The 15,115-nt window shown below is 45.7% G+C and overlaps 1 protein-coding gene across 1 annotated transcript; it reads right to left on the bottom strand.

Annotated features, from left to right (window-relative positions):
* Positions 1–14,472: 14,472 nt before the first annotated feature.
* Positions 14,473–14,910, bottom strand: LOC119444385 (uncharacterized). The gene has a single exon (XM_037708791.1). It carries the CDS (start codon positions 14,908–14,910, stop codon positions 14,473–14,475), a length of 438 nt encoding a protein of 145 aa, XP_037564719.1.
* Between the last annotated feature and the right edge of the window lie 205 nt (positions 14,911–15,115).

Here is a 15,115-nt window from a genome sequence, read left to right on the forward strand (position 1 = left end):
CTACAAGATGCGTCTTGCCAGGAACATCCGACTATATGTCTTGGAGTGCACGCATCGTATCTTTTGCTTGATCGCCTTGCTCTACTGGCAAGTCCGTGGCAATCTTTACGTTCTCGTACGTTTCTTTCTGCTTGAATACAAGACATGGAGGGTCGCTATTTTCCACACCTTCGCGAGTGTAGACCGCGGCAGCAGCTTGGTGTTTTGTCGGCGGCAACGACTCCCGCTCCTCGTACTTTTAAGGGGATTGATGTGGAAGGTACCTTCTCGTGTGCCTAAGTCTACGACAAAGTCGATGTCGCTTCTCTTGTCAATAATAGTAAATGGTCCCTTCCAGGTCAGTATTAGTTTATTGCTGTCGGATGGGAGCAGAAGTAATACTTTGTCTCCCACGGCAAGGTGTTGAACCTTCGCCTTCCGGTCATAATATTCCTTCTGGGTCGCCTTTGACCTTCGAAGTGCCTCATGGGAAAGTTCGCACGTTCGGTGTAATCGTTCTTGCAGCTCCACAACGTAGCCGTACGTTGTTTTTGTCTCGTCATGCAGTTGGCTTCCCGACCACAGCTCCTTGAGGATTGCCATCGGTCCTCGTATGTAGCGTCCATAGAGCAGATCAAAGGGCGAGAAACCCAAGGTTGCCTGCGGGACTTCCCTGTAGGCAAATAACAGTGGGGCTCAGTATCGGTCCCAATCTTTCAGGCTTTCTTGGCACATCTTTCGGATCATTTGCTTTAACGTTCCGTTAAAGCGCTCCACTAGACCATTCGCCATTGGATGGTAAGGCGTGGTTGGTAGCTGTTTAAAAGACAGCAGACGGCTTAACTGTTTCATGAGCTGCGAGGTGAATTGTGTACCTCGGTCGGTTACTATTTCTCGTGGAATTCCGACCCTGGAAAACATCTCAAGCAATGCCTCGGCAATTCTTTCAGCGGTGATGCTTGGAAACGCAACAGCGTCTGGATAACGGGTTGCAAAGTCCACCATAGTTAGAACATATCGATTACCACTGGCCGATATGGGTGACAGGGGTCCAATGATATCGATAGCGACACGCTGGAAAGGCGTATTGATTATCGGCGCGTTTCTCAGAGGCACACGTCCTACAAGATGTTTTGGGACGGTCCTCTGACAAATGTCGCAGGACTTCACAAACCGCATGACTTCTGCTTGCACACCAGGCCAGTAGAATTCTTCTGAAACCCTATCCGCCGTCCTCTTTGTCCCTTGGTGACCGGACAGTATGCCTTCGTGTGCGATCTTCAGGACGGATGCTCGAAGGTCCTTCGGAACAACCAGCTGTTCCACTTCTGTCTGTGTCGCAGACTTGTACCGCCGGTAGAGAAGGTCATTGATGATGACGAATATGGCAGTGGTTGATCGTGTCGTTTTAGTCTTGCCAACGTCCGCGAAGCAACCACTGAGGCTTCGGTCGTCTTTTTGCGTTTTCGCGAATCTTTCGGGACCAACGTCCAACGGGCTTCACATGACTACTGGCAGCTTTGGTGATTCTTTGCCACCGGATCGTGATACAGCAGCCACATCATCATCGCAAACAGGTTCGGTGTTGTCCTTGTAATGTAGACAGCCATCAGTACGTTTTTCAGGCTTAGCGCGGCTTCGCTTCCAGGCAACTCGAGAGAGGGGCCGACGCCGTTGATATTGCCCAACACAACGTCATACAGTGGCCGTTCCATGCATATGACAAGTACCGTGCCCTTGTAGAACGGACAGTTGATATCAACTTCCGCGTCTGGAAGGTGTTGAGCGGAACTGTCTAATAAATAAACAGTCCGCCTTTTCCCAGTAAGTTTCTCGGCTGGAACTAGTGCGCGTTTTACGATGACAGTGTCGCAGCCTGAATCTCTGAGAACGGTCACAGGATGACCTTCCAGATAACCTTGCGCTGTCGGCATTTGTGCTGTTCGACGTATCGGACCGACGGGGCTTTCCGCACCCGACCCAATCTTGTCACATCGGGTGTCTTCAATGTCTGTTGCAATTTGGCACTGTTCGCGCAGGGTGCTTTCTTGCGTTGTTTGGCCACGTTCATAACTGGAACACAAAGCCTCGTTGCGGTCCTTCGTGTTCTTGGGAAAGCTCTGTGGCTTCTTAGCTTTCACATTGTTCCCGGACCTACTCCCTGTGGCTCCAGACCAGCAATCAGACGGCTTGTGGCCTCGTTTATTGCATATGAAGCAACGGGGCTTTCCTTGAGCGCTCGTTGGATCTTTTGGCACTCTCCCGCTCCTCACATACGCGTTCTCTTCTCTGCCTCTCGCCAGGTGTGTCAGGCATTGGGCTTCGAGATAATGATCCGCTGTTGCGGCCAAATTGCTCAAATCTTTACAGCCTCGCTCCTTCAGAAATACCGCGAGCTTCTGGTCGCATCGACGCAAAAATTGTTCCGAGACGACCCTGTCTCTCAAGGCGTCATATGTCCTTTCGGTTTTGGCCAGTTCCTGGCCAATGGTCAAAATAACCAAGCAGTCTGCCTGCAAATTGGCGTCCTGTTTCACCATTTTCGGGTTTGGCCTCTCGGAACTTGATTCGGTAACCCTCTTCGGTATACCGGAACCTCTGAAGTAATGTTGACTTCAGCTTTGCAAAGTCAGTCGCATCTTCCGCAGACATGCGTCCGACAACAGTGAGAGCCTCCCCTGTTAGGCACAAACTCAGGGATAGACCCCACCTGTCACGAGGCCATCCTTGGTCAGTGGCTACTCGCTCGAACCTTTGAAAATAAGCGTCGAGTTGATCCCGGGATTCATTGAAAGCTGGAATTAATATGTGCGGACTCCGAAAACCTTGACTGCTCGCGCTGCGTTCGCTTGGTTCAGCTGTGCTGGCTTGACTAGGTTGTTGCGACTCTTGCACGCGTAGCCTTAGCTCAAGTAACTGGCGTTCTCCGGCTTGCCGCTCTAACTCTCTGTCGTGATCCTCCTTAGCAGCTTCACGCTGTAGCGTATATCTCTCACTTTCTCTCTCGCGCTCCTTCTCTATCCACTGCTGGAGTGCCTTTCCTGACAGTCCTAACTCTTTACCAAGACCTATCAGCTTTTCGGCATCCATCTTCAACCACCGCACATAAACAAAGTGAGACTCTCAAAAGGTGTTAGAGTTTTGTTCTGTCGCGCGGACGCCAGAAATGTAGTGAGGTAATTGCGGACCGTCACGTTTGTTGACGTGCGGTGCGGTGAAGGATGGAGCCGTAGGCGTTTAGGTTTGAAGATAACATATATTAGAACTAAGCACTCTGTAAAACACTATACAAACAGCACGACGCACGCATCACACAGTGACTAGTGTACATATAACCCATGCATGCGAAGTCCCTACGCTACAAGGTTCTTGCTCACTTCCTCGTCGTCTTCAGTAGAAGGAGACCGTGGTGGGACGACTTGGTCGCTGAGCAAGACGTAGTGGTACAGTGTACTAGAAGGGGCAGTGCAGCGCGCGGAGCCAGCGACCCATAGGGCGCCTGACGCCGCCGGTGGCGAAAGAAGCGGCGGCGCTGCAATCGCCCACTCTTGAATGCGGTTGCTTGCTTCGTGGCTTGGAAGCGCTTGCTATGTGCTGTTTCTCCTGCTTTTCTCTGAATGTGTGGTGCTAAAGCGCGCGAATGGCTCCTGAGCAACGCTTAAACCATTGTTTCTCCACTGGATGCAGCGCAGGGTACTCGCGAAGCAAAGAAACGGCTAAGTTTTCACTGTTTAAAACGCCCGCAGACCCTGAGCGAAGAAGCGTTTGGGAACGTTATTTGCACAGATGCGATAAGAGGCTTACACATGATTCCGCCGTGTGTGAGCCACATTTTGAGCAGTGCTTCATCGTTAGAGGTTTTTTATTCTATGGTTAGAGACTATGTGCACTGGATCAATGGCACAGAGATACGGATTCCGCGGGGGACGCCAACGATCACTCGGGCGCTGTTCCCACCATCCCACATTTAAGCAAGCGCTTGCCTCCAAAGAGAAACGTGAGAAAGAGGAGGTCCGAAGATGTGTTTACCAAGTGCTTCAGTGGGCGCAAATTTCACAGTGAATATATCATGGATGTCTTGCACATGATACATCATGCTTCCCCCTTGCAGGTCGGTTGCGAAGACCATGAAAAGAGCCTAACTGCACATATGGTCGGGTTTTATGTTATTATGAGACTGCACTCTTTTGTGAAAGGCGAAGACAAATCCAAACTGCTGAGGAAACGTAATTCAGCCAAACACCTTAAGCTAAGCAGGTTAAACTAGGTGCAGTGTAACTATCATATCGCGTTTTATTTTTGTCTCCCTAACCTGCTCTGTAATTTTTTTTACTTCACTTTACTAATTGTGTGGATTTGCTGAAGCAAAGCAAGCAGCTGCACATTTGTAGTTCATTTGTTGCCCATTACCATGGCAATGCTGTCACTGCATTAGTGTGGAAAGCTATTCCAGATATCAATGTTCTGTGCCCTACCTCGTATATGTGTTCTCATACTCTGTGATGCCTTATTGTTAGCATTTAGTTGCAGATTGCACAGACCATGAGCTTGTGCCCCTTTTGTGAAATCCTGTAGCTCGTTTAGCTGCTTTGTCATTTCACTGGAATTGCCATTTGGCTTCCTGCATCATTGCTGTGCTAGTCTTCTTCTGTTCATTTGTGTTTACTTTGCGGATGGGACATGGTTTAACAGCTGATTTCAGTGATTTTTTTTTTCAGAATAAATTGCTCCTGTGGACGTATGTGACTTTTTCAATTTGTGCATGAATGTTTCCTGTGTAGCTTTTTCATTCGTGAAAATTTCAGCTCGTGTCAACAGCAACGAGTCCAGCTGATTCTGCGCGACGTTATTCATTGGCGCAGTTTTTTTCTTTTTTTCTCTCTCTCTCTTTTTCCAGGCCGTCACCTAACGTGTCATTGAAATGTGTAGCCAAGGAGATAACGAGTGTACAATGTACCTGCTTAATTTAAACTTGCTTTCGTTGTTGCGGGGACTAGATACGTTTAATTCCCCTGTCACGCGGCCAGCCGATTGCGATTATGTACAGTCCGAATCTGCTCGCTCGCCATCGTAGACACGTCTACGCCCTCAAGCTCTGTAACCTTAACAAACTCGATCCTGATTGCTGAACGTGTTGAAAAAGTTCATTTGGATGGGACTCAATTCCGATCGAAACTGCCCGTATTCTCGAGAGCGTGGCAAGGTTCAAGTGGCGAGGATAGACGCGCTTTATAGTCATTTCAGAGACCGCGTTTGTTTCTGTGGCAAAAAAAGAATAAAAAGCAGTACGCATTGTATTTTCCGATCATAAGCGGACAATACAGACTAAATAAACTAAGTGCTTACGGTGAAAAATCTGAACAATGTTTCCAGCGCGCGCCAAACATATACGAGCGTCGCAGTGGATGCGGGTGTGTCGTCTGCTTCTCTTCAAGAGTGGTCGATCGCCGCGCCGCCGCTACTGACGCCGCCGCCGGAGCCAGGCGTAGAGTGCCGCCCGCTTCACTGCCCATTCTAGTACACTGTAGTAGTGGGTCGACTTGCCGCGATGCTGGGTTAGCGGTGGCGGCGGCTCGAACGTTGAGGATCGGCATGAGATCAGACGACCAGGAACAGTACTAGCCGGGAACAGTCTCGCGGGCTGGTCACCCACATCCGCAGGAGCACAACTGGTCAGGAGGTTGCCCAGCGGTTCACCCGAGCAACCCTCTCGAACCTTGGCTCTTCGAACGCCGTCTCCAACGTTTCTGCTGCGCTCGTGGCTTCTACCTCTTCTTTCTTTTTTTTCTCCGCCGCGCCACCTCGTGCTCTCTCTCTTCTTTCCGCGACGCGCCGCACATGTAGTCAATGTCGTCGTCGTCGTCGTTTCACCACAATGGGAAAGGAGAAATTGTTTTTCTTGGCAACCACTGCACCGAATTTGATAAGGTTTGTTGGATTTAAAAGAAAAACTGAAATTTATGTGACCGCTATAAGCGAAAATGCGATTAAACGGCCCATTTGTTTTGTAATATTGCTGAAATGTTGAAATTTCCCCCAAAACGACACTAGCAACATTAGAACGCTGTAACTCCGCAACGAATAGTGACATTACAGTTCTGTAAATTGCTTCTAATAGTACTTCTAAAGCGGTGAACATCTAAATGTAATACATGACTTTTAGATGAACCACTAATATGTAAATAGGCCTTGTAAGCAATGTAACCAATTCATGCAATGGAGATATTAATTATATCAAACCTGTCCGGATTTGATTGCTCTAGCAGGTGGAGTTTACAGAACTGCAATGTCTGTTCTTGGTACAGTGGTTACGGATTGGTAAACTTCTTTATCACATTTCTTTCTTCAACTTGCCAATTTAGCGCAATATTTGTATGAAAATTCAGGTCCTCAATCACCATTTTGCTGCCACCGAGTAACTAAAATCAAACTTTTTCGCTTAAGATCAATGTGTCTAATTGAATCAGATGTGAGTTTTTTTTTTCAAAAAAGCATTCCTGCGTTTTACATGTATTTGAATAGGCGGCATCGGAGTTTAGCCCTAACTAAAGCTCTAGAAGCCTTGCACTATTCGCCTACATTCGCTACACCACCGCTTACATTATCGAGAGCTCTTGCACATTTGTTTTTCGTGTGAAACTTCACAACTGTGACAATCACGTTGGAGTATTCCAACAATGTGGCGAAAACCACGCCATGACTCTTGTTTGTTTTGTAATACTTGGTTCTGAACGGTAGTATGACGGCGGTTATCACCCACATCAAGACAGCGGCGGAAGTCTTGGTAGCAATTTTACAGTAACAACTGCCTAGTAGCATATATTTGCGTCTATTCCAGCATTGTTGCGTTTCCCAGATGGCGGTGACAGGATGGGTTCAACTAAACTGTAACGCTCACCACAAACTGGAAGACAACTGGAAGACTCTTTGGAACTCGAATATACTGTACTACGCTGCATCAAATAAAAAGTGCTGCATAAGGGTTAGCGTGGGATGAAGAGTTTCCCAAAACTTGGAGAATTGCGGCACGATCGCCTCCACTTGGATTATGGTCTGGTCGGCCCGTTTTTTGTTTTTCGGCTTTCTGTTTTTTTTTTTTTTTTTGTATTCGAGGCATGCATTGCTTCATAACACGCACTTGGTGCTCGTTGCGTACAAAGCTTCCTGTCACCCTCGTGTCAGGCCAGTTCAACAAAAAATAAAATTATGCGTCAGATGGGTAGGCTGGTGCACAAAGGTATCCGACGCTCTACCAATTAGGTCAGAGACGCGTTGCATTTGTCTTTCGTACCAACGGTTACTACCGATTTGAGACGATTGGTGCGTTCTTAGCGTCAAACAGCGGAATTTCGCTCATAAAAGCAATGGCACCTTTGCGCATTCAAGATTAGCTGAGTCGGAGAGTTAGTGTCGTGGCTTCATCCCAAGTGATTTCAGTCGATGTGCACATGTGCATGTTCAGTTAAATGCGCAGTGTGCGCGCCTGAATGATCGTATGATGGAGTTTGACATCGCATGACGTTAAACTCCATTTGACGACCAGATTTTGCAGCAGAAATAGAACTTGAACTTGATCCTACATCTGTGTCTCCTTCTCTAGCTTATACATGGTACATGTACATTCTAGCTCGTTGTGCGTAGTACAACGGTAGCACTTCTGTCAAAACCATTATTAAGAAGCAAATCACCCGCTAACAGACACGCTGTCAAATAGCCCGTATAGCAGGGTTATCTGAGAAATATGGGCAAAATCATAAGATCCGGAGTTCTCAAGAGCGCGCCCTGATCTCGCAGGTCATTGCATTCCACCTCATTTGAAATACAGCTGCAATGGTCAGAAATCCTGGTGGCGCCCTTCTGCTGAACAGCCGAACTCAAAAGCAGTTAAGTAACAATGGCGGGTTGTGTGGGCACATGGTGCACGAAAATAGCCTATGCTAGCCAGCGTTGTTCACAAATGAACTACTACCAGCGCCTAAAGACCACTTCCGTAATTTTGTGTGGTATACAGGGCAGATATAGCTGTACCATTTAAGCACTGTAACCATATAGTAATGGTTGACGAAGCCTTTTCGCTCCGGGAAGCCTACCCTTTGACCATTGAAAATGGAGCAAGACTGACGCAGTCCTTGCACTACAAATAAAAAATAAGACGTCGCATGCCGATGGGGTGCTGTCTAGACACCAATCACTGTAGATTTCAGCTCATGTAATGGGTTTTGGAGCAGGCACACTTGCCGACATGACGCTAACGCCGCTGTTGCTGGTGCAGGTGCCTCTGGCCCTTGTTTCAGCGCTTCGTCTCGAAGCAGCAGAACACGGGGCATGGCCTTTTTCGTAGGAGTCCTGGATAACGTCTGCAATATCTCGCCTATCGTCCACCCGTGTGCATGAATCATCAACTGTCGTTGGCAGCATGCGTGGTGCGAACAGCGGATGAATCAGCGAGGACCAACCAATCGGCTTCAACCAACAGGACCCACGTGATGCCGATCGAGCTTATATAGACACTCGACACCATGCCTTCGTGGGATTTGGAGCCGGCACACTTGCCGACATGACGCTAACGCCGCTGTTGCTGGTGCAGGTTAGTTATTACTATACATCTGAATCGCAGAAGCTAGTGTGTGCGTTGCCGGCTCCTCCCACGATGCCAAGTGTTTGTACTAAAATCGCGGATGCAGCATGCACATATTACGTCTGAAGGGATTCCGTTTATTTTCCAACAGAGTTATCTACTTGATTTTGTTCTTAATTCTCGCGGGGGGTGTTGAACTAAATCCCGGGCCTACTAACACACCGGAGATGGAATTGCTGCAATGTTTGCAAAGTGGGCAGGAAACCTTAATTTCAAAGTTAAATGACATCGAAGCCAGGTTCAAAAGGAATGAGAACATACTGATGGAAGTGAAAAATAATCTTAGCCAAACTCAGAAGAAGATAAAGGACATCAGTATGACCGTTACCGAACAGGCAGCTATAATACGGCATCTCATGCAACAGGTGAAAGATTTGCAGAAGAAAACAAACGACCTAGAGAACACAAGTCGCCGGAAAAATCTTGTTTACTATGGTGTTGACGATAAACACTCAGAATCATGGGATGAATCCGAAGCTACGATAAAGAAGATTTGCAAAACGAGCCTCGGAATTGAACTCGGGTCTCTGCAAAGGGCGCACCGCTTAGGACGCTATAACGAAAATAGAAAAAGACCGATCATTATTAAATATTTCTTGTATAAAGAGCGTCAGGCGGTGCTTCTTAACGCCACAAAAATTAAGAATTCGCAGTACAGCGTAGGCGAAGATTACTCATCTGAAACAAGAAATACTAGAAAGAAGTTATGGGAATACGCTAAGGCAAAAAGAGAAGATAAGAACAATAAAGTGAAACTGAATTTTGACAAACTGATCATAAACGGCACGGCTTTCAGGTGTGATGAAGACAAAGAGGAGGTCGTCCCATTACGTAAGCAGTGACAGACTAGAAAAAAAGCAGAAGTACCAATGTCGAGAACTCGTTGCTGTCATCGTGAACTGCCGAAGCATAGTAAACAAAACAGCCGAGCTTTCTGGGTTGATAGAAAGTGTTCACGCTGACATAGTCCTTGGCACTGAATCTTGGTTAAAGCCTTCAATTGCTGATAGTGAGGTGTTTCCAGAAAACTACGTCGTCTATCGCAAAGATAGCCCCACTGCAGGTGGGGGTGTCTTTTTGCTTGTTCATTCATCATTACGGTCTTCATAAATTGATTACGAGTGCAATGCACTGGAGTTTGTATGGTGCAAAATAGTCCTATCTGATAATTTCACGTTCACTGTTGGAGTCGTTTATCGCTCGCCCAGCTCAGATATTAGCACAGTGCATGCATTACATGAAATTCTCACCGAGGCGTCAGCTCAGATGATGCTTCTTGGGGGTGATTTTAATCTGCCTGGGTTATCTTGGTGCAATGATACATGTACAAGTTCTGGCGGACGCATGAACCTTGCGATGAAAAATATCGTGAACAAGTTTGGTCTGAGGCAGTACGTTACCGATCCTGCTCGCAATGACGCTGTGTTAGACTTACTGTTTTGTAACTCGCCAAATTTCATAAGAAATGTGACTTTCATTCCGGGAATTAGCGATCATCTTGCTGTTGTTGCCGTTATTCGAAAAGAAAAAAACCGTGCGAAGTTATCTACGAGTAAAAGGATCTACTTTTATGAGAAGGGTGACTACGATGCAATTTCTAAGAAACTTCGTAATTTCTTTTCTGTTTTGATTGCTTATCTGAGGAGCGTAGTGTGCATGATATGTGGGACAACATTAAAAATATGTTACTCGAGCTGGTAAATGCACATATCCCTAATGTTGATTCTTCACGGCTTAAAAAGCACAAGCAGCCATGGGTAAAAAGACATATACTAAAGCTTATCAAGAAAAGGAAGAGGGCGTTTAACACAATCAATAAAAACAAATCAGCAGCTCATTTTGCAGAACTACATACGATTACCTGCGAATATAAGCTAAAGACAGGAAAAGCTAAAGATAACTACTTCACCGAGCTGAGCAACAAAATGAGATCAAACCCTAAAATGTTTTGGAAGTACTCGAAACAGTGTGGTTCAGATTCCTTCGGAATACAGGAGCTAAATTATAACGGTACGATAATTACGGAAGCCAGGGATAAAGCTGCGTGCCTAAACAACTCTTTTCATTCGGTTTTCTTACCCAACCACACCTGTCATACTCATACACCTACAATGAATATTTCTCCTATGCTTCCTGTTGTTAATGGAATTGAAAAACTATTGAAGGATGGTGATGACAGTAAATCTAGTGGTCCAGATGTAATTTATCCACGTGTACTCAAACGTTGTGCGGGGCCAATTTCGATGTACCTTTATTTAATTTTTGAAAGATCTTTATCGACAGGTATTTTACCACATGACTGGAAAATTGTGCACGTTGTTCCGATACATAAAGGTGGGTCCAAAAAAGACGTTGGTGACTATAGGCCTAAAATACTTGAACTAAAATACTTGAACATATCTTGTATAAAGAAATAACTAATCATCTAAATGAGCATAAGGTACTGATTAACGAGCAGCATGGCTTTCGTAGGGGACTATCTTGCACAACACAACTAGTTGAATTTTATCATGACATAACATCGAGCGTAGATGCAGGAGGACAGGTAGACGGGGTGTTCCTGGATTTTCGGAAAGCCTTCGACACTGTATCAGATTCACTCTTATTCTTTAAGCTTAATACCCTAAACATTGATGCAACTGTTTTTAAATGGATTCAAAGTTACCTTTCTCAAAGAAGGCAATGTGTAATACTGAATGAAAAATGCTCCGATTATGCAGATGTTACGTCAGGAGTCCCACAGGGCTCAGTTCTGGGTCCGCTATTGTTTTTAATTTATATTAATGACATTTCTGTCGGAATTTCATCTTCTATACGGTTGTTTGCGGATGACTGTGTTGTGTACAAAAAGATTGTCCATCACAATGATACAATTGAGCTTCATAACGACTTATCACTTATTCATGACTGGTGTACTAAATGGAAAATGACTTTGAACATAGCAAAGTGTGTGCAAATCTCATTTACAAAAAAGAAAAAAACCAATTCAGTCACGGTATCATCTGAACACGTATAAGTATCTATGCACGTGTAAGTATCTAGGTGTGCTGCTGTCGTCTGACTTCGTGGAAACCTCACGTAGACAGTATCATAGCCAAAGCTGGTAAAGCTTTGAATTTTATTCAGCGAAACCTGCGATGTTCACATGCGAATTTAAAACATATGGCATATACAACTTGTGTTAGTCCAATCTTAGAATATGTCTGTATTGTGTGGGAACCCACCGAGGTAACCTTCATTGCCACTCTAGAACAAATACAAAACCGTGCTGCCAGGTTCGTCTTGGGGCGGCACGGAAGGAGGGAGAGCATCACTGCAATGAAGGCTGAGATAGGATGGGAATCTCTTTCTGCTCGCCGCAATAAACTGAGATTAAAATTTTTATATTCTATTTACTATAATAAAACTGGAATTAATAGGGAAATCTACCTATGAAAGCCTCATTACATTTCAAAACGAACTGATCATAGTTGCAAAATCCTCGAGTACTCTGCCAAGATGAACATGTATGCTAACTCATTTTTTCCTCGAACAATCAAACAGTGGAATAGGTTGAGTGAAAGGCAAGTGAATTGTGTGAATGAAGATGTATTTTATTCCATGTTTAAGCCCCCTACTGTAACGCCTTGGGGCGCTGCGGGGTAATCGATGAATAAAGAATAAAGCTGCTGCAGTTCACTAGTACACCTTCGTCCAATACAGAAGGAAACACCTCATATATGTTCGAACCACGATTCCTTCAAACGTGCAATTCGGAACCTCACTAACTGCGTTTTTTATGTCGTTTTCTTGTTGAAGAACCCTGCACATGAAACGTTTTCTCATTACAAGCTAACACAAGGGACATTACCGGCTTTGAACACAAATTTAGTTTTCCCTTTTATACTGGGCGTCCCTTTACATTTGACACAATAAGTGAAGAATGGATGTGGAAGCTCCATCAAAAAATGGATTTGCAGCTTTCGTGGAATTTTCATGATGTCACTTCATGCGTTATATTTCCTGTGTATCTTCAATACTGCAAGGCCTCAAACCGCGAATTTCGAAGCAGTCGGCACATTCTGGAAGTTGATGTTCGGAACATGTTTCAGTAGCTAGTTATGTAATAATAGTAGCCAATTGACAATTGCCATTTCTCAGTCATGAGCAATACACACAACGTTCATTCTGAAAATAATATTGTTAAAGGAAATATGAATAATGTACAATCTAAACACGACATTAAAGCTTCTCACTTCTGTGGCTTCCGCACAACGGTGCCCGAGTTACATGGGGGTGAGCTCTTAACAGAATTTCATATGCGTGGGTTGAAGTGCATTTACCAGGCAAAGAAACACAGTGCTAAGGGTTATATTGTGGAAGCTTCTTTTCTTTCAGCCACTTGGAAACCTTGCGTGGGGAGCCCTTCGTTCCTCCTTAACACAAATTATCGCAAAGAGAAGCAATCGCATTCTGAAGGCTACGTGAATCCGTCCGCATGAAAAAAGTGATTTCGTACATGATATGCAACTGATCCCGCGGGTCTGAGTTCGAGGGAAGCCGTCACTTATGTCTCACGTGAGCCCCTTAAGACAGCAAAATAATGCATGTGTGTCAAATATCGTCTTCGTATTGGAGTGTTAATAAACCGACGCATGGCTTCCATTTTGTTACAGTGATAAATCGCCACTAACGAGGGCAAGATATGACGAGGCCTGACAACAATGGCATCCTAAGAGTTGTTTTTTGAAACGCTTTCCGTTCTTCAGGCTGGGACGGAGCCGTAATACGCACGCTTACGCCCTAGAGCGCTTAAGCGCGCCCGCGTGCGTGCGGGCGTGCGTGCGTGCGTGCTTGCGTGTGTGTGCTTGAAATACATACACGCCGGGCTCGTTTATCGTGACCTGCCAGCGACCTGCGACATTACGCACGTGTGAACGAGCATCACGTGGACCAGTAAGTAGGTGAAGTGCTATTTCAGGGCGAGGAACTGAGGCAGGAAGGATAAAGCCGCGCATACCTTCCGGACTGCCTTACGGTCAGAGAGAATCAAGGGAGTGTCCACCAATCCCACTTCACAATGAAGTTTTCCAGAATTGATGTAAGATGTCCTAACCACAAGAAAGCGTTTCTCACTGAACTCCAAGAAGGCTTCAGAATTTGGACTTAGGAGCGACTGGATTGCCGGACACGAATAACATGCTCTACCTGGACATTATCCTAGAGCAAGCACTTTATGTGCGAATTGAACGTAAGGGGGGTTGGCGCGTATAACAAGGATTCTTGATTTTATGCCTTAGATAGGTTATTTGTTAAATAACTTCGGCCCAAAATAAATGTCCGTGACGGAAAATCAAGACTTTTATTGGTATTCATGAACAAAAATGCACACATGTTCAAATGACTCGATGCTTTCAATATCGTGTTTTCTATGAGCACGTCCTTTCTTCAACACTGCTGAAGTCCAATTAAGGAGTGATGAAATGCAGTAAAAATATAACTGGTACTTCAAGAATTTCTTGCGTAGTGGTTTCTGATTATTACTAGATATTTTTTTTAATACACATTATCGTAGAATCATAACCTAATTATTCCTGACGTGTTAACTAGAAGCCGTAAATGTGTTTTGCCTCTTCAGTGCCGCATCGATTTTTTAACAAGAATGCGAAGCACCTTCGTGCAGCTGTAGCACTAAGTGCACGTTCAGCCGACTGCGTTCGCAGTAAACCTGCTATAATCACGTTCGGCTTTCTGAAGTTCGTGGACGCACTCCAGTCAACGCAAACTTAGAGATGGCGAGCTATTTTCAAGTCACTCACCTCTTGTCTATAATTTATACAACAAACTAGAAACTATTGCCCTTGTAAGCAGCGCGATCAACCCTTGTAACCGTACCCGCCGTATCCGTAGCCGCCTCCATATCCCAGACCACCTCCGTATCCCAAACCGCCCCCATATCCCAAGCCGCCTCCGTAGCCACCACCGAGTCCGGCGCCTCCGCCGTATGATCCTCCTCCGAGGCCGGAGTGCGCGACCAGTGCTCCGCCGCTGGAGAGCTTGTTCACTTGGTGGATGGTCCTGACCAGGAAGGCTGGACCGGGCACAGCCTTGTAAAGTCCGGGCCCGCCGCGCAGAAGAGCCACGCTGCTGCCGACACCAACACCGCCGGCTCCCAGGCCTCCACCAAGGCCGTAGGCGGCGCCGTATCCAAGTCCTCCGTTACCAAGTCCGCCGTAACCAAGTCCTCCGTAACTGACCCCACCGGCCATGGTGGTGGCAAGGACAGCGGACAGAATGGTGGCAATGGTCTGCATAGGTTGATAAAGCACCGTTTTAATATTTAGTTAAATGATGACATTTTCGTCGACAGAGCGAAATTTCTGACAGGCCCGTTCGCTGTTATTCTAGGAGAAATTTATTTTACTGTTCATATTATACGTGTTACGCTTAAAATTTTGGCCGTCAGGCTGTTCACCACAATATAAAATTAGTCACGTTATGTTTTGTCAGTTCAGACCA

The sequence above is a fragment of the Dermacentor silvarum genome, chromosome 3, assembly GCF_013339745.2.
Source record: "Dermacentor silvarum isolate Dsil-2018 chromosome 3, BIME_Dsil_1.4, whole genome shotgun sequence".
Lineage (NCBI taxonomy): Eukaryota > Metazoa > Arthropoda > Arachnida > Ixodida > Ixodidae > Dermacentor > Dermacentor silvarum.

Bases quoted from the DNA above. Each gene is read 5' to 3' on its own strand.
- LOC119444385 (XM_037708791.1), bottom strand. From the start codon at position 14,910: ATGCAGACCATTGCCACCATTCTGTCCGCTGTCCTTGCCACCACCATG.